Here is a 23,575-nt window from a genome sequence, read left to right as displayed (position 1 = left end):
GTGTGTGTGTGTGACATTTTTTTACACCCTGTGCATTGAACCCTAGTGATGCCTTCTCGTCAACCAAGCAACGTTTTGTTTTCCTGGGTCAACACTTGGGCGTCTTTTTCCACATTTTGGTCACTTTTTCCAACTTTTTTTTCCTTTTTAATGAATTTATTTTATATGCTATAAAACTAAATGAAACACCCGAATTCAAAGAAAGAAGTGAACTGATCATGTATGTTACTTAAGATCATCATCAATGTGCCCGTGACCCTCGCAGCGTCCATCACCGACGCTACGTCCTCTTATTTACGAAGTTAGACTTGATTTGTGAAGTCGATTGACAAGGACCTTTTTGTCTCAAGTTTAGACATTTTCAACTTGCACGACCCCATCAATATCTATCTATCTATCTATCTATCTATCTATCTATCTATCTATCTATCTATCAATCAATCACAGGATTAGCCAGTCCATATTTATCACCATCTGACATGTAGGAACATTTCTTCTGAAGAACGTGTGACCGGCAGCACCATAAAACCATGATATCCTCGTTGTAAGTGACTGTGAGTCACTGAACTCCACATAGCACGTGTGAGAATTCAAGTACAAAGTACAAGTGTGATACTGTTACCACGTAATTTACGACATTGTCAATAAGTACCCTTGTCGTCTGATACCGAGATATTTGACCTCACTGCTCTTGTTCAATTTCCAAAAGGACACAAGTACAACTCAAATTTCCAACTTAATCTCTTTTATTCTTATTTGGCTTTGTCAGATGATTGGTCTGCCAGTAGATTAGAGGTCGATTAGGTTGCAAACCTTCAAAGACAGAACCAAAGTTAACATTTTAACCATTTTTAAATACATTTTAAATGCCTAAACCACTCAAACATTACACATTGAATTAATATGATCTCATGAATGAGTAATAAAAGTTCTGGCATTTAACAGAACTTAACATTTTACAATTTTTAACTTTGCACCATTCTTTTGTATCTTACTTTCCATCTTTTCAAATTCAAAATGAACTATTATTTTAGCACACCCCCATTTAACACAAAAGTCCATTTTAAGTTGATTAAGTCAATCTACACAGCAGTTAAACAACGCAAGCAGCATTTCAAACATTATGAAAGTAAATCAAATATTTCACCTCCACGTCTTAACAGGTCCAAATCAGTGCTAATGACTGATCAGGTGCAAAGCAAATAGTTTGCTGCTGCTGGTGCACTCTGGGAAGTGCAGTTCTGTGAGAGAGCATCAGTCCTGCGATTCAGCTCAACATCCACTCCAGAGTGTTGGCCATGCAGATCTTTAAATCTAACGGAGCCGCGGAGGTTAAGTTTACGCTTCGGGTTGTTTGTCTTGCGGCAGGATTACGGAAAAACTGCTGGCCCGGTGCAGCATGGGCCACGGGAGAACCCGGAAGACTTTAGATCAGGTCCAAATCACGTGTAGCTTTTGTTACAATTGCGAGATAGGGCGATGCCGTGGTGGAGGTCTCCGCACTCTGAGTGCCCTTCTAGTTATCGTTGTATTATTTTGTTATCCTATATTAATAAATCCCATATCTGAGCAACAGAATGAGAGCTTATACCCAACAGATGTTGTAGACCAGAAAATATGGCTGCATCATCTGCATACATAAAAACAATATTTATGAGATTATGTAACCGTTGCAACCAGATGTTTTTAAGCATTTAGCCCACTTCCGCATCACTGGACATACCGGATTATCCCAATAAGGGCGTAACTTTGCGTGAGATCTCCACTTTTTTTTCTCCCTTTAACAGATTAGATTAGATTAGATTAGATTAGACTTTATTGTCATTACACAGGTACAGGTACATTGCAACGAAATGCAGTTTGGCTCCAACCAGAAGTGCAATAGCAGTAAGTGCAGGATATACACTGGTTATAGATATATAGAGATAGAGAGACAGTTGTGAAAGGGGGAGATAGATGGGGGGTGACACGCGGCAAAGGGCCGCAAGCTACAGGCCGCCCCTGAGATCTTCACTTTTGAGCATAATAATTTTTATAAATGTGAAACACTCAATTTTCCGCAATTTTTCTGCAACAATTTGTGCCTTTTCGCATCAACGTATGGTGCAAATGTCTTTATATATGTAAAGGACATAATTGCTTTTTGGGGGGGAAGGGGGGGGGGGGTTGCACTGGCCAGGTTTGATTTACATCCCCCCTTTAAATTACATCTATCTTCCTCATCCCATGCAACTTAGTTGACCGAGCTGCATGGTGTCAACGTCAAATGCAACAACACAAATTGAAACGGATATCTACTGTAGGCACTCCTCCAGCCCAGAGTTCAGGAACAGCTTTTTCACGACGGATTAGAAACTAAATCTACAAACATCTCCAAAAGGTCTGGCAAAACAATTGACAGTTCACTAGCATGGACCACGCCACAACCATGTGTTAGTTAAAGATTTAATGAACATTATGAATGTGAAAAATTGATGTGGAAGTCGTCTGATGTCTGGTATGGGAGGATGTGTGATGACGGGGTGGAGGAGACTCAGAGTGGGGGGTCTAGTCTCAGTCTCAATAGTTTCCAGACCCCCAGACGGTACCTAGAGGAGACATGAGAGAGGTGTGCAACAGGAAGGGAAGAGCGGGAAGATGGATGAAGGAGAGGGAAAGGGAGGGGGGGTCAAGCGGTCAGAGACCTGAGCCTGGCTCCGCAGCACGGTAGATGCAGGTCTGTCTGGGGATTGGAGGCGTGGTTTAGGCGTGGCCCTGTTCCCGAACCTCACTTAACAAATTAACTCCATTTAATATGTGAAGCATGTATCAGAATTAGACCGTGAGAACATCTGTGCATATTGAGTAATACCCTCTCCAAGATAACAACCCAGAGCATTTCCTAAGCAGGATTATGGATGTGTCTCCATGTGAAAATCTCCTCTAAAATAATCAGATTACTTCACATAAGAACGGCATTCCTCTGGGACTCACTCAATTAATTCAATGCTTTAATGCTCTAATGGCTGAGGATGTTCTGTTAGCCTTCAAATTAATGTGTTCACACTCTTCCTGGATTTCAGCCCAACATTACTAACAGTCTCTTCTGTCTCTGTTTGCAGTGGGATAGGACACATACACACTATTATAGACATATTAGAGCCTGGCACACTCAGAAATGTGTGTAGATGTTTCCTGTCTGAGAGGCTTTTGTGGATAATTAATGAATCCAATGCAGTTGTTGAAAGTAGTGATAACCCTTAATTGATCTTCTGTTGCAATCACTCCTCGTGGTTTAATTTAATCTCAGTGGGTGTTCGCCATGGAGGACAAGCAGCGCAAGTTATGCCTGACAATGTTTGACTATTTGAAATTAAAGATGTGTTTTTTTATGATTGGTCTTCTTAAGGAGTTAAACCCTCCCATCTGGCGACTCAAAAACTCATTATTACGCATTAGATATGCCAAAAATTCCAATCTACAAAAGGCTCTTTTGTACTTTCTGTGGGTGTAAATCAACCACAGTGTCTTCTGTCTACTCTCCTCTGATAGTGTGTGTGTGTGTGTGTGTGTGTGGGGGGGGGGTTCATGGGATATTTGTACTCGCTGTCACAGGCTCTGATGATGTTTGCTTTCATCGCAGGTTGCTTATTATCCAGCGGACAGACTTTCAGCAGTACTTCATCCAATGTCTGAGTTGTAAATCTGAGCAGATCAATACTGCTGGAGTATTTACTCATCTCAGTGTTCTCCGTGACAGTTTCATTTCCCTCACTAGTACAGACGCTACACATGTATTCACTCACTCTAATGTTAAAACACACACCACATACTGTTTATTATGCAGTATTGATTATGCATAAACCCTTAAACCAGTAAAAAAAAACTTCATCAATAAATACTATTTTTGTTTAAATAATTCAAATTGAGTTTAAAAAACTACAAAGCTTTTCACTTAGTTATGCATTAATTTGTTTTTCCCCTTTTACCACCAATCACCTGATACAACAGGATGATCTCTGATTTATTTATCTTTCCAAGTCTGTGATTTTCCATCTATTCACTCATCGGGGCCGGGGGCAAGCAACATCTTTTTTCCAGCGGACGTACTTAATCAAGTTAATCAAGTTAATAAAGTTAATCAAGTTAATCAAGTTAATAAAGTTAATAAAGTTAATCAAGTAAGCAAAGAGCCACACATTGGACAATAAAAAGGAAAAATGAAACACATAGTGCTGAATTATGTTAAACTACATGAATTTGGTAGAAATGACAGATTGTGTCACAATAGGCCCGCTCAGAAAGCCGGGGCCTGTTTTAACCCTCATGTTGTCCTCATGTTTGTCCTTCATGTTTTCTCATGTATCCTCATGTTGTCTTCCATGTTGTCCTCCTGTTGTCCCTGTTGTCTTCATGTGTGTCCTCATGTTGTCCTCATGTTGTCCTCATGTTGTCCTCATGTTGTCCTCCATGTTGTCCTCAATGTTGTCTTCATGTTGTCCCATGTTTCTTCATGTTTGTCCTCATGTTGTCCTCATGTTGTCTTCATGTGTCCTCATGTTGTCCTCATGTTGTCTTCATGTTGTCCTCATGTTGTCCTCATGTTGTCCTTCATGTTGTCTTCATGTTGCCCTCATGTTGTCTTCATGTTGTCCCTCACGTGTCTTCATGTTGTCTTCATGTTGTCTTCATGTTGTCCTCACGGTGTCTTCATGTTGTCCTCAGTGTCTTGATGTTGTCTTCATGTTGTCTTCATGTGTCCCACGGTGTCTTCATGTTGTCCTCACTGTCCTTCTGTTGTCCCCATGTTGTCTTCATGTTGTCTTCATGTTGCCCTCATGTTGTCTCCTCATGTTGTCTCATGTTGTCTTCATGTTGTCTTCATGTTATCCTCATGTTGTCTTCATGTTGTCCCCATGTTGTCCCAGTTGTCTTCATGTTCCCATGTTCTCATGTTGTCTTCATGTTGTCTTCATGTTGTCTTCATGTTGTCTTCATGTTGTCTTCATGTTGTCCTCATGTTTCTTCATGTTTGTCCCATGTTGTCTTCAGTTGTCCTATGTTGCCCTCATGTTGTCCCCTGTTGTCCTCATGTTGTCCTCATGTTGTCCTCATGTTGTCCTCATGTTGTCCTCATGTTGTCCTATCAATGTTCTTTTTATTCCCCAAAATACATGATTGATTCCAACGCTCTTTGCCAAGTACAAATCTCTACTTTCATTAATTTTGGGTCTATTCTATTTATAGCATTTTAAAACAATGGAAGTGTTGTTGAAATAGTGTTGAGTAAAAGTTGACATATTCCGTCTGTGATTATCATCAACATCCATTCCTTTAATTTTAGTCTCAATAATTCCTAATTTCTGCTTTTCTAACTCAAACATTAGGTATAATTTCCTATAAATGAGGTTTATTGACCTAAATTCCAAAAATAACTGTAAACTAAAGTTATTAAGTTAGTGTTACAGAGTGTAAAAAGTGAAAAAACGCGTCAAAAGTGTTGAAAAAGACGTTAAAACACAGATAAAAAGCATTAATTTTTCAATTTGCCAGGAAGACAATACAAGGGTTAACTTTCCCCTCATCATGCAAATCTTCATGATTTCATCACATACTCATCTTCTCCTTCATTCACACCTTTCATGTTTTTAATAATAATGTAGATTTGACGTATTCTTTAAACCAATCAACACGGTCTTTCTTCAGTGAGGCGGGAGGCTGTCTATGAATACTGGAGGAAGTATTTCTCTTTACTTACTCCTGATTATTCGATCTAAATCTACGGAGCCGTTTCCAATCATGGAACTGAAGGGCATCGATGATGTGGGGATGCCCTCTATTTGGAAAGTTCCTCCCTGAGTTATGATTAGGACATTTTCTATTCATTCAAAATCCGGGCTTTATAATGCAGGTGGTGTTTCTGGAGCAGACCGCCTGAGTCAAGTGGAGGAGTTTTCAAAGTGCTGAGTTTTGTGGTGGTTTGGTGGGGGGGGGGGGGGGGGGTTGCTTTGATTTCTTTCCCTCTTTTGGTCCTGTCTTGTGTTTATATCTTTCCTCCCCGGCCTTGTGTTGTTGGTCTTGTCTCGTGTCCCCCTGAGTGTCTGTATGTCCTGTTTCCTGTTTTATTCTGAAGTCTGGTTGTTGTCTCGTCTTGCCTCTAGTTTCACTTCCTGTGTCTTCCCACTCTTGTGATTACCTGATGTTTACCACCTGATTCCCTGCCCTCTTGTCACCTGCCTCTCATTACTTCGTGTATTTAATAGGCTCGTTCTAGATGAGCCAGGTCTGCGCAGAATGGATCATCGGCGATCGGCGCCCGTTGCATGCTGGGTAGATTTGTGTCCGACTCGCTCTGACGTCGTGCACACGTAGGCAACGATGACATCACGAGAGCACGGCGGCCGCAGGTCTGAGACCAGGCGGCGCGGCTGCTTTTCACTGACTGCAAGACCTGCAGGCGGACCCAGAGCATGCTGGGAAACGCGGTCCTCTCAGCTGATCTAACAGCTGATTGGCTCACAATCGACTCAACACAACGATGTTTTATATAAACCTTTTATTATTTTTGAATCGGAGGGATTTTAATTGCTATTTGTCTGATTTGAAGTCGTATTCTGTACAGATTACACGCTGTGAGGCTGATTCAGCCTAAATCTGATCAGATGATTGATCATCTCCAGTCTGTTGTTAATTAAAATCAGCAACCCATCGTATGTAGAACATTTTAAGAGCTACTCTGTCATAGTTAAAACAACTAGAGACTGTGTACCAGCTCATATGTGGGTCTGATTAGATTTCATTAAATCGGATTCGCACCAGTGTTTCTGTCACTTCCTGTTCAGCCTGAATGAGGCTGAAATTGGCTGGAAACTGTCCAACTTTACCGCAGCTTTTTGTCCACCCCCCCCCGCTCTTGTCCACTTTACAGGCAAGCCTACTGTCCTGTCTGTGCTTCCCTTGTCCCTTGTCCCTTGTCCCTTGTCCCTTGTCTCTTGTCCCTTGTCAGATCCTCCTAGTTTGTCTGCCTGGTCCCGTAGTCCCTGTAAGTTTCTCCCTGTGTGTTTGTCCTGTCTTTGCCTCGCCCTTTTTTCCCCTGGACCCCTGTGGATTTTGGGATTTTTCCCTTGGAGTTTTGAGCTGTTTATTCCCTTGTGGATTGTTTCTGTTTTTCTTCAATAAATTATCCTACACGTCACAGAGTTTACCTCGTGCTGTTAAATGCATCCCATTACACCTGGACCCAGAGTCTCCAGAGGGACAGATTTACCCGTTTGGAGTCGTTGGGGGTGTTTTAAATGTACTTAATAGCTGATTATGCTTTCAGCTCTTAGATATGTCATACATGTTGTTTCTTTACTTAAATGCGGTCATCTTTTTTTCTTGGGTTTTTGAAGAAAAATAGGTTTGGGCAGATTGGGTTAAGGCGCATTCAGCATGACAAGAGCGGTATTATGAATGAGTGCTTCACATACAGGGAAAGTGTAGAGTAACACACGCATACTGTACTTTCACAACTTCAGCTGCACACACTCTTCTTTACAGGATTTGTGCTGACTCAGTGGCAATTTCCCAGATGAACGCGTAGACTGTGATCAATGAGCCGACGTCACAGGTAGAAAAAATCAATTTCAAAGAAAAAGACACTGCCATTTCATACATGATCTGTTGCCTTGATTAGAGTTAGAGCATTAAAGATAAAGACAGCCTTGTTGGCTAATCAGTAGCACACTGCATCGTCCCTCTAAGCGACATTCAAAATTTGAACATTATAAGTTTTAAACGACAGAATTTACTACCTAAATGCATCATCCCTGCAGGTTTTAGTGCAACTGGATCAGTGGAGTGTGTGATGTTGATAATATCTTAGACAGTGTAATTTATAAGGATGGATGATTGGATGGTTGGCAAGTTTATCTTCAATTGCCCAGAGAGTGTTCTAGGAGTGGAGTGACCAGCTTGTGTGGCGCATGTAACCACAATATTAAAATTAGAGTGGAACAATTAGTAGAAGTAGCAAGTAGTCAAGCATAGGCAACACATGTACCAGGTTTAAGAAAACAATTGGTGGTTTGGGTACCTTTAATAAGTACCTTTGTTATGTCACATCAGTTCCATGACAACTGAAGTTAGGGCAGGCCCCTAACTTCTGGGCCAGGGCAGGGGTTTATGGTTTTTTTGGCCATATGAGCCTCCAAAAATGATGTGCTCATTGGCCACAGTGGCCCTGATGCCCCGCTGCATTAGACTGGAGACCCAATCACGAGCTGACTTACCTACCCGGCGCGCTATTGATGGGTTTAACATGATGAGGATCGACCAAGCAGCTTCTTGTTCACATTCAACATGACGGCAGCCACCAAACGCCACCGAAGCGCAGCAACCCGTTGACGCCATGAATGGATTTAGGAACGCCCCGAAATTCCTTTGTTTGTTTGTTTTAGTTTTTTCAATGTGGTTTTGAATTGGGTGTTATGAAATCATGTAATTTTACTGGTCTTGATATCGATATGAGCTATACTGAATAGGTTACGTATAACCACAGAAGCCCAGAGGTTTACAGGCCTTACATACAATGTACGATTGCCCCACACTGGCCGATTTCACACTGGTCACATACTTCATAAGGAAACCTTAAAACAATGGATGAAACTTTCAGTATAGCTGACATTTTCCGTTACTGAATCCCAATGCCAGATGTACAATAATATGTTGGTATCAATCAATCAAACATTTGTACAGCACTTCAAAACAACCAAAGTGGAACAAAGTGTTGTACAGAAGAATAAACGAAAGACATAAGTGTAAATAAACTAAATCATTCAAAAGTAGAAATAGAGGCAACCTTGCAAAACGAATTATATATAATTAATGATGATTGTTATTTCCTTCACAGTCTCACTGTCTCTTTTGTCAGAACAGATCCAGTGTGCATGATGGAGCAGAGCAGATTACTTTGGCTCACCATGAACATTATTTCGAGAGTGCTGTGTTTCCATCACTTTGTCTTTCCCTCTTGTTTTTCATTGATAAAAAGCCGCTGTGACGGCGGCACTGCTAAGCAACAGCACGCATCGCTCTGGTAAAAGCAGATTCTTCCCAACAGATCGATGCGCTGGCCTCGGGCTCCACACAGCAGCTGTGTTTGCACATGCTACGAGCCGTCACGTGGCCCTGTGTGAAGTGAGTGGTAGAAAGAGGAACCTGTGCAGAGAGTCTGCAGCCGTGATAGCAGCTCCGTGAGACTGCATGGACAGAACTGTGCTAAGCTACATGCTAACGTCAGCACACTAACAAGCTCACAGTGGCCATGCTAACATGTTGATGGTGCTAGATGAAAAGTTAGAGGATTGCCAACGTTATTTCAATTTATTTTGAGGGGAACATGACTATGTGTACCAACTCTCATGGCCATCTTTCTAATAGACAGATAGATAGAAGTCTAAAGCGGGGTTATTAATGAGGGACATAGAACATAATGATAACCAGTCACAACAAATCTAATAACGTTTGTAATCTACCGTGTCTGTGTTCAGATGACTGACGGGTTTTGACATAAATTAGGTAAATCAGACTCAAAGAGCTTTAAGTGGACTTAACACCCTCCATGGTCTTTGTGTCCCAGCCACTGCTGCTCCAACTGCTGACTGTGCTGATGAGCGTCCTAATAAAGGGTCCAAACTACACTTACTACACACACATGTCTGTTTCACCTCCCGCTATGTTTTTCACTCAAGGCTCTCCTTTCTGTTACGTTTTTCCATCTCTTGTAACATTCCTTACATTCTTCATAATGCCACAAATATTAGTTAATTGTTAATTTTGTTTGAATTCACAACGGGACTCCCACAGCATTAAAAGTGGTCTGGACCATGCTCGTTACCATGCTCGCAGACTCATTCTGACCCAGATCTATGAGGCTGATAATGCTGATTTAACGGAGTGATAACATCCAAAACGGGTGGATTAAAACAAATCAACTATGACTACCGACCTGTTGCCAGTGTTCACTCCTCTCAGTGTTTGTTGCACTTTTGAGATCAAAATAACAGTGTGGTCTAGACCTACTGTATCTGTAAAATGTCTTGTGTTAACTCGTTAAGATTTGAATTGAATTGAATCAAAAGCAGTCTAAAAATTCTAAAGAAATACCTTCATTTGAAGATACTAAAATCCAAATTTCCCCCCAAAATGACTGAGGAGATGTCCTTGGAGTCCTCAGTAATAACTATGGCCCAGCATGTCTCTTGTATATTTGAATAAGAAAAACTCCACTGAATACAAGCACCTGCACCAAAATCTGTGTGTAGGTGCCTCTCTTTTTTAATAATAAACACTGCAGGGGAATTTTGTCTAAATGTAAACCAATGTGAAGAGGGATCTTCATAACCTCCACTTCCCTATTGATGAAGAGATCTCTTCACACTTGTTTGACTCTTTACTCAAATCACACGGTCGGGGATGAATAATTCCCATAGCAATCTTGGACAGCGTTTTTATAAATAATTGGGCTGTTATCGTGTCCCGCAGCAGGAAGTGATGTCTCACGCCAGATCATTTTGTTAAATGTTGAAAGGCTGTTTGGTCACAGTGTGCTCTCCATTAAAAACTCTGCAGGGGAAAAAGATAAACAGCAGATTAGAGAAAATGAAGATGTGTTAGTCCTTCTGAAGAGTAAGCACATGACTCAGACAGACGAGAAAGGTCTGGTTTCGCAGTCAGAGACGCCATCCTGTGTCCTGGAAGTCAACACACTGGGTTACGCTTTTTCAAATCAGTGGCAAACAATGCAGAACTCACCTAAAGTTGCAGATGCAGGCAACGCTGGCAACCTTTGGTCATTTATTCAAAGCCACTGTCATGTAGCTATCAATAGGACAGGATTGGGAGGAATAAAATATGGACAAATATGATGAAACTGATCTCAATCATGTCTTCTTCCCTCTAAAGGAGAGAGTGATGCTGTCTGAGTCACAGCGTTGACAGTGTAGTGACTTTGAGAACAAACGGCTGTCATTGTGCAGAAGTTTCATACAGCACCCTATTAAATATAAAATAGAGAAAACTGAATTGGAACTTAGAGGAGAAGATCCTGCAAACCAAACGACAATATAGGGCCTTTATTCCTACCTTTATTCTAATACAAACCACGGGAGCATTTCATGAATTAATTTTTCAATTCAATTTTATTTATAGTATCAATTCATAACAAGAGTTATCTGGAGACCCTTTACAGATAGAGCAGGTCTAGACCACACTCCAGAATTTACAAGGACCCAACAGGTCTAGTAGTTTCCTCCAGAGCAGCAACAGGGCCACAGTGGAGAGGAAAAACCTCCTTTTAGGAAGAAACCTGGGATAGACCTAGACCCAGACCCAGACCCAGGCTCTTGGTAGGCGGTGTCTGACGACCGGTTGGGGTTAGAATGAAGAGTGGCAATAACAGTCCCAAAAAATAGTAGTTTGTAGTAGTTAGCGCCCCTAGTGGTGGGAGGACATGCCACCTTATCTCTAAACCACAGGACACAGCTAGTGAGAGTGATATCAAGCTTCTCAGAAAGAAAACAACTCTTCCTTTATTTTTATATTTTTCTCTAAGAGTTTCCTTCTCTCTCCTTATCTACGTCCTGCTGGGCCTTGTAATGTCGCCCAGTGCCCTGCTATGCCATGAACTACTACAAAGAACTGCAACAAACTACTATTTTTTGTGGCTGTTATTTAACCCCAACCTGTCGTCAGACACCGCCTACAAAGAGCCTGGGTCTGTGTCTGGCCCTGGGTCAGGGTCTGGGTCTGTCCCAGGTTTCTTCCTAAAAGGAGGTTTTTCCTCACCATTGTTACACTGTTGCTGCTCTGGAGGGAACTACTAGACATGTTGGGTCCTTGTAAATTCTGGAGTGTGGTCTAGAACTACTCTATCTCTGAAGGGTCTCGAGATAACACTTGTTCTGAATTGATACTATAAATAAATTGAAATTATCTTGTGTGTTTCTGACTTTCTCAGGTCTCATCGTGGGGTCCTTGATGGTGTGCTGGCTTCCCAACCAGATTCGTCGTCTTATGATGGCTGCTGTGCCCAAGTCCTACTGGACTAAAACCTTCTTCCGGAGCTGGGTCACCCTCCACCCTGTGGCCGACAGCTTCTTCTACCTCAGCTCGGTGCTCAACCCGTTCCTCTACAACCTCTCCTCCAGGCAGTTCAGGGATGTTTTTGTGCAGGTGCTGCGCTGCCGCCTCACCATTGAACACATCAACAAGTCCACCTTGCGCAACCCCCTACCCGCCTCTGCACGCTCCCTCCAGCCCCTGCTGATGAAGTCGTTTCGTCGCGGCAGGACCAACAACCCCACCCTTGCACGAGGGGAAACTCCCCCCGCCCTTACAACCTTCCAGAGTCAAAGTGACTCAGGAGTGGCTTCAAATACTCTTAGCCTGACTGAAGAGTCTAATTCAATTCTCAAAACAAGGACAGATGTACCATCGGAGAGTGAAGTGTAATGGACTGTACAATTTAATGCAACAAAGTGAACAGTAAAAACAAGAGAAGATGCTTGTGCTGTGCCGTCAGAAACAAATGTTCCTTATGCACAGTAAACACAGCACAATAAAGTGGTAATTCAGGAATTTCACTAACAGATCAGCTGATAATTTGGCACAATAACAAGCTTCATGGGACTCCTCGAGTATGAAATGGTTATCAAGTCAGAAAATGATAAACACAAAAGCTCAAACATTCAGTTAGCAGGAAGACCCCTTGAAGACCATCGATCCAATGAGCGCCGCTGGGGTGCTAACGATGACCCAATCAGCACCAGGGGTTGGACTACTGCTGTTTTAAGCTGTCCAGCTGTGTTTACATAGACAGCATGTCTTTCAATATCTCCCATTGTCGTAGCTTGGTTTTGCTTGGCTCCACTAAAGGAAAACTTTGCCAATCCTCAACCAGCTCTATGATATGCTGTATCATGTAGGTACAGGTGTACTTGTAGGTTGAAAGGTTCTGTTGTGTTAACTAGCAGACCCCCGCCAGTGAGTAAGTGGGGAGCTGAGGGCGTGCACACCGCTTATCTGCACACAATACCCACACTGCCATGACACAAAGCTGGTTGGAAATTGGCAGAATTTCATCTAAAAACAACGGCAAAACCACTATGTTGGACTGGCTTACCATCAGTGTCGACTACTGATCAATAAGGAAAAAATGTAATGCTGGTCTGCGATTTTAAAACATGGTTAGAGTGGAGGCGATGTCAGACTGAAGAGAAAAGAGTTGATTATTCTGTCTGAAATCAGGAAATGAAGATCCACAGATTGAGTTGAAGTCAGTGGGGATTGTGACCACTACGGATGCTGTGGAGCACTGTTTTGGTGTGAGGGCCTTACAGTGTTTGCATCTTGCTGACGTGTATACACTCACTGATACAGCACATTTAGATTTAGAGTTTGAAATTGCAAATGTGCATCCAACAAGCTCCCAGGAAGAGCACTGAGCTGTAAGACGATTTTGGCTTAGTGGCCACAGTTGGAACAGCAGGTCACACGGCGTGCACTGGTCCAATACACAATCGTTACAAAAGGCTGTAAAATGATAATTACAATACTGCAGAATCATTCCTAATATCATCAGACTTTGAGCATTTAGGTTCATTAATTTTTAAAAGTCAGGAAGAGCAGTAAATAAGAAAATAATTTCAGGAAACCAGCAGGAAGTCATTGTGCTCTATGAGCCAAAAAGTGCAGCAGCACAAATAACACATTTTCCAGTGTATGCACCCAGTGAACCACTTTCACTGGAATGAGCTGTGTTTTTAAATGTACCCAATGTCCCTATGGTGTAAATGTCTCCATGTGCATGAGGTTAATATGTTAACTGACATAAAAAAATAAAGAAGTAGTTGTGTCTTGCATGTTGTTGTTGGGGAGTTCATACATTAATGTGACAACAACCTTTCCAAATTAGATGACAAAATAAGTCCATGCACTCTAGAAGAAAACAGGGAAGCCTTTTCTGGTCTGACCTATCAGCAGGACGACATCCTGGGTGCCTTCTTAAATCATTGTTATAAACATTGATCTGTTTCCTGGTGTGACAAGGCCAAGGTTTGGTTAGGTTTAGACACAAACAGGTTACATTTGGTAACTATCAGTGTTGAGTTAAGTTCAAAAAGGTTCTTAGTTAAGTTTAGGTAAACATTGGGGTCTGGATTAACTACTATAATTACCACTTCATTAAGGTTAATGGGCCTTTTCATCGTGGTCATATAAACAAGTGGCTATGGCTAGGGAACAAGGTCATGGATGAAGGAAACCAGTGTTTTCTGCAGGAAATGGGCAGGGAACAGCCCTCCGCTGTGCAAAAGTCAGATGTTTTGGTGCTCTATAAGTCTTAATAATGTCTTCTTGTCTGCTCGTCATGATCCCTACGGCTGCTGGAGGGCTCTGTCACTTTATTCATAAACCTCTTGTGTTGGGGCATTTGCCAATGCTGTCATTTTTTAGGACTGTGTGCAGTATGTTGTGTATGTAGAGCGAGCAGGTCATTATTGTAAATTAGAACCCCAACAGGGTGATGCAGGAGCCCAACGCAAAACGGAGGGGTCGCTCTATAATGTTAGACTTACTACAGTTTATTATCATACAAAGGTTCCCTGCTGATGCCGCCTGCTTCCCGGTCGGGACTAGCTTTACTGCTGATGATCACGGCTCTGGCGGAAGCCCGGTGAGGGAGCTTACTATGGAGCTAACTATGGAGCTAACTATGGAGCTAACTAAGGAGCTAACTAATGCTCAGTTTAGCGCTATTAGCGATCCCCATTTCCTCCACCCTCTCTCCGGCCTGTGTGATCCGCTATTCAGCGGCATGAGCACAAAAATTGATATAAAAACACCAGAGTCTATAAACAGAACTCCGTCCATGGCATGGGTCTGATGTACTCAGTTATACAGAAACAGCACACCATGAAATTATGGGATTGACAATTCAGAAGCAGGTATTCAATAAGGCGTGTAATAAGATAAACATACTGTAATATGAAGCTGGGGGCCATCTTAGAACAATTTGGTATTCAGTTCTCTTAACCCTGTTGTCTTTGGGTCAAATTTGTCCCGTTTTTTTTATACGAAATAAAGGAAGTCAAAATACAGGTGAAAAATGTTGGAAGAAGCGGCAAAATTGATGAAAAAAAATCTAAAATACCAAAATTACAAAAACTTCATAAAAACTTCAAAAACAAAAATATTGAGATAAGGGGGAAAAAGGGAAGACAACACAAGGGTTAATAACGTAAATCCATGACATGCGAACTACGTGATGTCCTGCGTCTTCATGCTGTTCCACTCCCTGCCAGCTGGTGGCAGTAAAGCCATCAACTTAGCAATGCATTAGCAAAGATGGGGCAGAAGAGGAAAGTTTGCTGGTATAGACATAGATATTAGCAATGAGATCTCAAAAATCTCCAAGTGTTTGTTAGACCTCAAGGACACACACATGCCAAACTCCACAGGGCACCTTAAAGGTTCAGGGCACCTCCAACCAACCACTGCAGAGCAACTGAATATTACATTTGGATTGAAATTACCAACTTCTTTAATAGCACATCACATTACGTCTTCTTATAATATATTTGACTTTGATATAATCTCTATTGTCATGCGAATGCCTTACCATACGAGATATTGCCCAATCGGAGGGAACTACCACATCTTCAAGGATTACTTCAGAGCTCTTTCTAAAAAGTTGGCTGACTCCATCAGGATTTAGGGTGGATGTCAAGATGCATCGTACCACACGCTCACTGCACCACTGCTGCTCCACAACAATGCTAACTGCTCTATTCAGACGCAGTGAGTGTGTGGTAAGTAGTGGGAAAAAGGTTTGTGTATTTCAACATGCTTGCTTTATGTACATTGTGTGACAGCAATGGTTGTTACAGTGGAGGAAAGTTTCAGGATACAAAGCTTAATATTACTAGCAGATGTTTTGTCTTCATCCAATACCTTTTTTCCTGACTGTATTTGTCTTTCCAGAATCAAACAACAGTATCATTGTCATACATATCATGCATTGTCTTTTTCAGTTCGTCAATACAGCAAGATTGGCAATAGTTCCAGGGAACGTATTGATTTAGGATACATGATCATCATAAATCAGATGTATATTCGTGAGAGCTTTTCCTAAGGCTCAGAAAATGAAGGATGAATCTGAACTTGCTATCTTTCTTGCATTATGTTGTTTTTAACCTTGTGGTGTAAGTAAACAAAGACAGATGCGAATGAGCCATCCGCTGATCAACAAAACAGCCAGAAGCTGTTCCATCCACGGCACTGTCCTCCACCTCACTTTACCCAGCTGCCCTTGCAGCTGCACCGTGATTATATTTGTGGCACATGATGATAAAATGTCCCAATTTGACCTTTGGAGGCAAGCTGCAACAAAAAGAGAACAATTACTGCACGACACGCCTCAAAGAACATACATTTCACAGTGTGTTTTCTTCTCTGTCTCAGTTCCAGTTTGTGTTGTCTCCACTCTCGATACACATCTGTACTTTACGTGTGAAGGTGTGTCAGCACAGGGTGGAGGAGAGCAGGAGGAGGATGTAGGGAGAAAACACAAGGAGCTGGGGCGTGGTCAGGGCAATGGCGGCTGACGGTTGGGGACGTTTCTTCTGCCGCGGTCCGTTGCACAGCGGTGTGTTACAGCACGTGATGCAAACAGAGTTGAGCTTGCCGGTACAGAACTGCTGGTAACCAGAAGACGCGATGAGACAGGCTCCTGATGAGGCGCAGGACTTGCGGTAGTGTACCCCTGAAATTAAGACAAAAATGGATGCATCAGCCTGGTAATAAGATTAGTCAGTGTGAGTGTGAGTGTCTGAGACAGAGAGATAGGAAACAAAGGCAGAAACAGTGAGATGGAGGCATGTAATTAAGGTTAAGTAAAAATGTATTCTTTCATCAAGGGGAACCCAACTTAAAAGGGAAACATCGCTGTGTAATTGGGCTAATGCTCCTTTTGCGATGGTTAACACTTAGCTTTCCTCTCTGCCTCTACAAGATTTGCATACAATTGTCAAAGTGTATTGTGTATAATTAGGCCATGAATAAGGAAAAAGACATCCTTTCTTGCTTTTTAACTGGTCCTCTCGGTGGGTGTGACATCTCCTCTCACTGTGTCTGTATGGATCCAGAGGAACTCTACAGATAACACTTAGCCCAATGGAGCCAGCAATGTTAACTAGCAGCCCAGTGAGTTCCAGCAGTTAGTTTCAGCATGGTCTGTAAACCTCAGACTTCTGAAGGGTGAGGAGAAGGTCACTTGAATTTGCCTTCAAAGACGGGCTGAAGCAGAACTAAATAGTCTAGCCTATATTGGCATGGATGGTTACACATACAAGCCAGAGAAACTAAGACATTGCAGGAAATAATGAAGTTGCTATGTGAAAGAAGCCAGGAGTCAATCAACCAGCTGCAGAACAGCTTACCTAAAGTACCCAGGCGCCAGCTGCAGGGTTGAGGGTTTCTTTACCACTGAGCCATCAAAACATTGGACATTTAAGTGTTTCCCTCTGCTATGTTATGTCTTGCACACAATATGTAGTCACAGGTTAAATGAAAAAAAGCCTTATGCATCATATCCAGAACGATCAACCAAATCAATCAAAATCAGCACTTTTATTGACGCTTTTTACCGATTTTCAACACCATTAACTTCAGTTTCACAGTTATTTTTTGAATTTATGGTCAATAAACCTCATTTATAGGAAATTATACCTAATGTCAGAGTTTGAAAAGCGGAAATTAGGAATTATTTAGACTAAAATGAAAGGAATGGATGTTGATGATAATCACAGACTGGAATATGTCAACTTTTACTCAATACTATTTCAACAACACTTCCATTTGTTTTTCAAATGCTATAAAATTGAATAAGATGAATGAAAGTATAGATTTGTACTTGGCAAAGAGCGTACAATTACAATTGAGAAGTTAAAGGATATATATATATATATATATATATATATATATATATATACACATACATACATACATACATACATATACACACACACACACACATACATATACACAAACACACACACACACAAAGACACACAGAGCTCCTGGATAGCTCAGTGGTTAATGCAACTGACTTTGGTACAGGTGATCGTCAGTTCAATTCCCGGTCGAGGCAAGGGTATCCAGGTTGACCCTGCAAGGTCAAGTACTGTACAACAGTCATAGTATTGTATGTAAAAGTCATAGTACATAAAAAAATCATGAGAAGTCATAGTATTGTATGTAAAAAAAAAAAAATCGTCATAGTACTGTGCGTGTAAATAAATATAAAGAAAACTCATTGTATGTAAATGAAAATCATGAAAATTCATATTATTGTGTGTGAAAAGTCATATTATTTTATATAAAAAAATCATGAAAAGTCATAGTATTCTATGTAAAACAAATCACGAAAAGTCATAATATTGTCTGTGAATAAAAATCATGAAGATTCATAGTATTGTACGTGAAAAATAAATCATGAAAAGTCATAGTATTGTATGTAAAAAAAAATCATGAAAAGTCATAGTATTGTATGTAAAATCAAAATTGTGAAAAGTCATAGTATTGTATATTTAAAAAAAATCGTCATAGTGTTGTATGTAAAAACAAATATCATTAAAATTCATAGTAAATGTAAAAACAAAATTGTCATAGTATTGTATGTAAAAAAAAAACCTCATTAAAAGTCTGATATTGTATATAAAAATCATGAAATCTAGTATTCTTGTAAAACATATCATGAAAAGTCATGTATTGTATGTAAAAATAAATCATGAAAAATCATTGTATTGTATGTAAAATAATCATGAAAAGTCATTGTATTGTATGTAAAAATCATGAAAAGTCTAATATTGTGTATAAAAAAAAATCGTCAAAGTATTGTATGTATAAGAAAATATCATTATTCAGAGTATTGTATGTAAAAAAAACAATCATGAAAATTCATAGTATTGTATGTTGAAAGTCATAGTATTGTATATACAAAATCATGAAAAGTCATAGTTTCTATGTAAAACAATCATGAAAGTCATAATTTGTCTGTAAAAAAACAAATCATAATGCATAGTATTGTATGTTGGAAAGTCATAGTATTGTGTAAAAAGAAACATGAAAAGTCAAAGTAGTTGTAAAAATATCATAAGAAATCCTAGTATTGTATATAAAAATAAATCATAAAAGTTATAGTACTGGATGTAAAAGTCATAGTATTGGATGTAAAAGAATCATGAAAAATCAAGTTTGTATTAAAGAAAAACATGAATCATAGTATTGTAAGTAAAACAAAATCATTAAAGTCTAGTATTGTATGTAAAAAAATCGTCATAGTATTGTTGTAAAAAAAAATCATGAAAAGTCATAGTATTGTTTGTAAAAAATCATGAAAAGTCATTGTATTGTATGTAAAAAAAATCATAGAAAAAGTCATAGTATTGTATGTAAATCAGAAAGTCATAGTATGTAGTAAAAAATCATGAAAAGTCTAGTATTGTAGGTAAAAACATCAATGAAAGTCATAGTCTTGTAGTGTAAACAAATCATAAAAAGTCATAGTATTGTATGTAAAAAAATCATGAAAAGTCATAGTACTGTAAGTAAACAAAATCATGAAAAGTCATAGGATTGTATGTAAAAAAAAATCGTCATAGTATTGTATGTAAAAAAAAATCATGAAAAGTCATAGTACTGTATGTAAAGAAAATCATGAAAAGTCATAGTATTGTATGTAAAAAGAATTATGAAAAGTCATAGTATTGTATGTAAAAGTCATAGTATTGGATGTAAAAAAATCATTAAAATTCATAGTATTGTATGTAAAAGAAAAAATTGTCATAGTATTGTATGTAAAAAAAAATCATTAAAATTCATAGTATTGTATGCAGAAGAAAAAATTGTCATAGTATTGTATATAAAAAAAATCGAGAAAAGTCATAGTATTGTATGTAAAAAAATCCTGAAAAGTCATAGTATTGTATGTAAAAAAATCCTGAAAAGTCATAGTATTGGGTATCCAGGTTGACCCTGCAAGGTCAAGTATTGTACAACAGTAATAGTATTGTATGTAAAAGTCATAGTACTGAATGTAAAAAAGGTTGTGAAAAGTCATAGTATTGTATGTAAAAAAAAATCATGAAAATTCATTGTATGGTATGTAAAAAAACTAAAATGCAAAGTCGTAGTATTGTATGTAAAAGTCATAGTATTGTATGTAAAAAAAATCATGAAAAGTCATAGTATTGTATGCAGGGCCGGCCTGTGGCTTAGGCAGTATAGGCAAATGCTAAGGGCGCAAAACCAAAGGGTGCGGCCGTCCGGCCTGTGCTGTACCTGTAACGTAGGGTGACCAGACGTCCCGGTTTCGGAGACCGTCCCTTATTTGGCACTGTCCCCGGCTGGATCTGTCCCCGGAAATGTCCCCGGTTTCACGTGACTGAAAGACCCGAAGTTGGATGAAAGAAAAAACGTAGCCGATAATCGCACACACACACAACAGGCTCCAGACCGCCAGAGCCCGCGGTGTCAGAGATGTTATGAAGCCGTATTTTACGATGTTAAAAAATCACTGGTATTACGTGGAGTCGGTGCGTTTAGCGAACGCACATTTCGCGGACTTTATGTTTTAAAAAGGATCTTAATCTTAACAGAAAGGTCGACCTCCTTAGAAATCCTTTCCATAATGTTGTCAGACACTTAGAATAATAATCTGAGTCTGTTAGCAGAAAACAGCACTTTTATGAACGTAAATACAAGCTGGACAATTATCCCATTAACTTAACTAGCGATCTCTTAATACTGCATCAATGGCAAAGGAAATATGTCCTCAGTAGTTTTTAGTATCTGATCTAATGAGCTGTTGCAGAAAAAGCTTGAGCAGTAAAGCAACGCGTCTGTCAGAGGTCAGTAAAAATTACAACATTATGAATATTGAGACTTTCTATCTTGAAATATTAGGACTATAAGGACTTTATCTTGAAATATTAGGACTTTCTATTTGAATATAGGACTTTCATCTAAAATATTAGGACATTTAGGACTTTATATTTGAAATTAAAGACTTTCTATCTTGAAATATAGCTTTCTTAGCTTGAAATATTAGGACTTTTATCTTGAAATATTAGGACTTTTTCTTGAAATATTAGGACTTTTTATCTTGAAATATAGGATGGATTTTTATCTTAAATATTAGGACTTTCATCTTGAGGGTAGGGAGGTGGAGTAGGAACTAGCAGCAGGGGTGGGTCTAGGATGATACCTTGGGGGGGGGGGCTCAGCCTAATGAGAACAGCTCTAGGTCTAGTGTCCCCGTTTAATTTACAAAAATAAAAACATTACTTGTTTTGGAGGTAAATACGCTTCTGAGCTGAAAATGCCCGGATTTTGTCTGAGAAATCTGGTCACCTTAATTATAACGCCTCTAACTCCTATTTTTTCTTAAAAAAAAAAACACAAGCGCCGGCGCGTGTCCCCCGTCTCACCCTATCTTTACCAATGCATCTAAATCTCATATGTCAAATGCGTCCTAACACCTGTGCTAGTGCCCAGGGCTATGGGGCCAGGGGGCCTAGGGGCTGGAAACAAAAAAAAAAACAAATAAAACAAAAAAAAAAAAAACCAAAAAAAAAACAAAAAAAAAAAAAAAAGAAACCCACCCAGAAAAGAAAAAAAAAAAAAAAAAAAAAAAAAAAAAAAAAAATACTAAAAAAAAACACAAAAAAAAAAAAAAAAGAAAAAAAAAAAAAAAAAAAATAACAACCCGCAAAAAAAAAAACAAAAAACACAAAAAAGAAAAACCCCGTAAAAAAAAAAAAAAAAAAGAAAAATAGATAAAACACCCATAGACAAAAACCAAACAAAAAAAAAAAAACAAAAAAAAAAAAAAAAAAAAAAAAAAATAAAAAAAAACAAACAAAAAAAAAAAAAAAAAAAAAAAAAAAAAAAAAAAAAAAAAAAAAAACAAAAAACCAAAAAAAAACAGAGGAAAATCGCCAGTGGGGATGGAACCAAAAAAAAAAAAAAAAAAAAAAACAAAAAAAAAAACAAAAAAGAAACACAAAAAACAAAAAAAAAAAAAAAAAAAAAAAAAAAAAAAAAAAAAAAAAAAAAAAAAAAAAAAAAAAAAAAAAAAAAAAAAAAAAAAAAAAAAAAAAAAGAAAAAAAAAAAGTGGTAAAGTTCGAGGAGGGGAGAGCGGTTTAGGTCAGGAGACAGAGGGGAAAAAAAGACAAAATACAAAATAAAGGAAACCAAAAGTTTTCGACTTATAGAACAAGTAGAGGAGGAAAGGAAAAAAAAGAGGAAAAAGCAAGTTAAAAAAAGAACACAGTAGAGGGGAAAAAAGTTACGACAACAAAGTTTAACGGGGAACCACTAGTGGTAGGAGTGAAACAGGTAGAAAAAATACACAGTTAGAGGGAGGACCAAAAACCTGCAAAAAAAATACCGTGTGACTCCTCCCCGACTTTTTGCAGCGTGGGGTCTCGTAGCCGGGTGACACACCACATACGGCACCAGACCCCCGTTTTTTCGCCCCCTCGGTAATTAATATTGTTTACAGAAAGGTGATGTTGCATGTTGAGGATTGATTAATGATTAGGATCAACTATTTCGATAGTTAAAATGATAATGATAATGATTTGTGTGTGCAGAAACATGTGGATTCAGGAATAGCATCAGCCACGCTTTAGCTACCATGACCAAGTTGGGCACCGCTGATACCTACCTAATCAATAAATAGGATCAGCTCGCGGCTCCGTATTCCTGGTAGTGTATGAACATCAGTTAAGCTGTTACAGTGCTGATCTTTGCAAGGGTTGGGCCACCCTAAAATCTTGCCTAGGGCACCAAATTGTTTAGGGCCGGGCCTGATTGTATGTAAAAGAAAATCCTGAAAAGTCATAGTATTGTATGTAAAAGAAAATCATGAAAAGTCCTAGTATTGTATGTAAAAGTCCTAGTATTGTATGTAAAAAAAAAATCGTGAAAAGTCATAGTATTGTATGTAAAAAACAAAATTCCATTAAAATTCAGAATATTGTATGTTGAAAAGTCACAGTATTGTATGTATAAAAAATCATGAAATGTCATAGTATTCTAAGTAAAAAAAAAAACATGAAAAGTAATAGAATAGTGTGTCAAAAAAAGCCATCAAAAGTCACGGTCATATGTCGAAAACACGTAATTCCCGGCAGTGCTCAACCTTACGGCAGAGGTCTAATCAGCCAGAACGTGTAAAGTTACAATTAAGCCTCTGAATTATAAAATGTTTTTTCCACAATGACGTCAGATCTTCAAAAGCAGGTACAGAAGAGGTGGGGCTTGAATAATTTATCATCCGCATGCAACTGAGCTATAATGCAGGTATAATAATGTGGAAGAACTAGAAATAACACACAACAGATGAACATTTGCCTAAATACAGCCACAGAGGAAAGGCCATTTTAATACAAGATGTAACCATGCAACATGAGATATCCTAAACTCTGATACTACTAAACAGGGTACAAGCGGCCAAAATGGGTTTTCTCAGGAGGGGGGCTGGTTTCC

At 39.2% G+C, this 23,575-nt stretch overlaps 1 protein-coding gene across 1 annotated transcript in view; it reads left to right on the top strand.

Annotated features, from left to right (window-relative positions):
- The window catches only part of gpr39 (G protein-coupled receptor 39), a 25,429-nt gene extending 12,231 nt beyond the window's left edge, over window positions 1-13,198 (top strand). The window contains exon 2 of the mRNA XM_032530026.1: window positions 11,981-13,198. Within this exon, the coding sequence (XP_032385917.1) occupies window positions 11,981-12,474 (494 nt within the window). The 3' untranslated portion in view covers window positions 12,475-13,198. The remainder of the gene's footprint in view (window positions 1-11,980) is intronic.
- Window positions 13,199-23,575: the final 10,377 nt, after the last annotated feature.

Source organism: Etheostoma spectabile, chromosome 11 (genome assembly GCF_008692095.1).
Source record: "Etheostoma spectabile isolate EspeVRDwgs_2016 chromosome 11, UIUC_Espe_1.0, whole genome shotgun sequence".
In the NCBI taxonomy this organism is placed as follows: Eukaryota; Metazoa; Chordata; class Actinopteri; order Perciformes; family Percidae; genus Etheostoma; species Etheostoma spectabile.
Note: the sequence above shows the minus strand (reverse complement) of the source record. Positions and strands in the feature narration are given on the sequence as shown.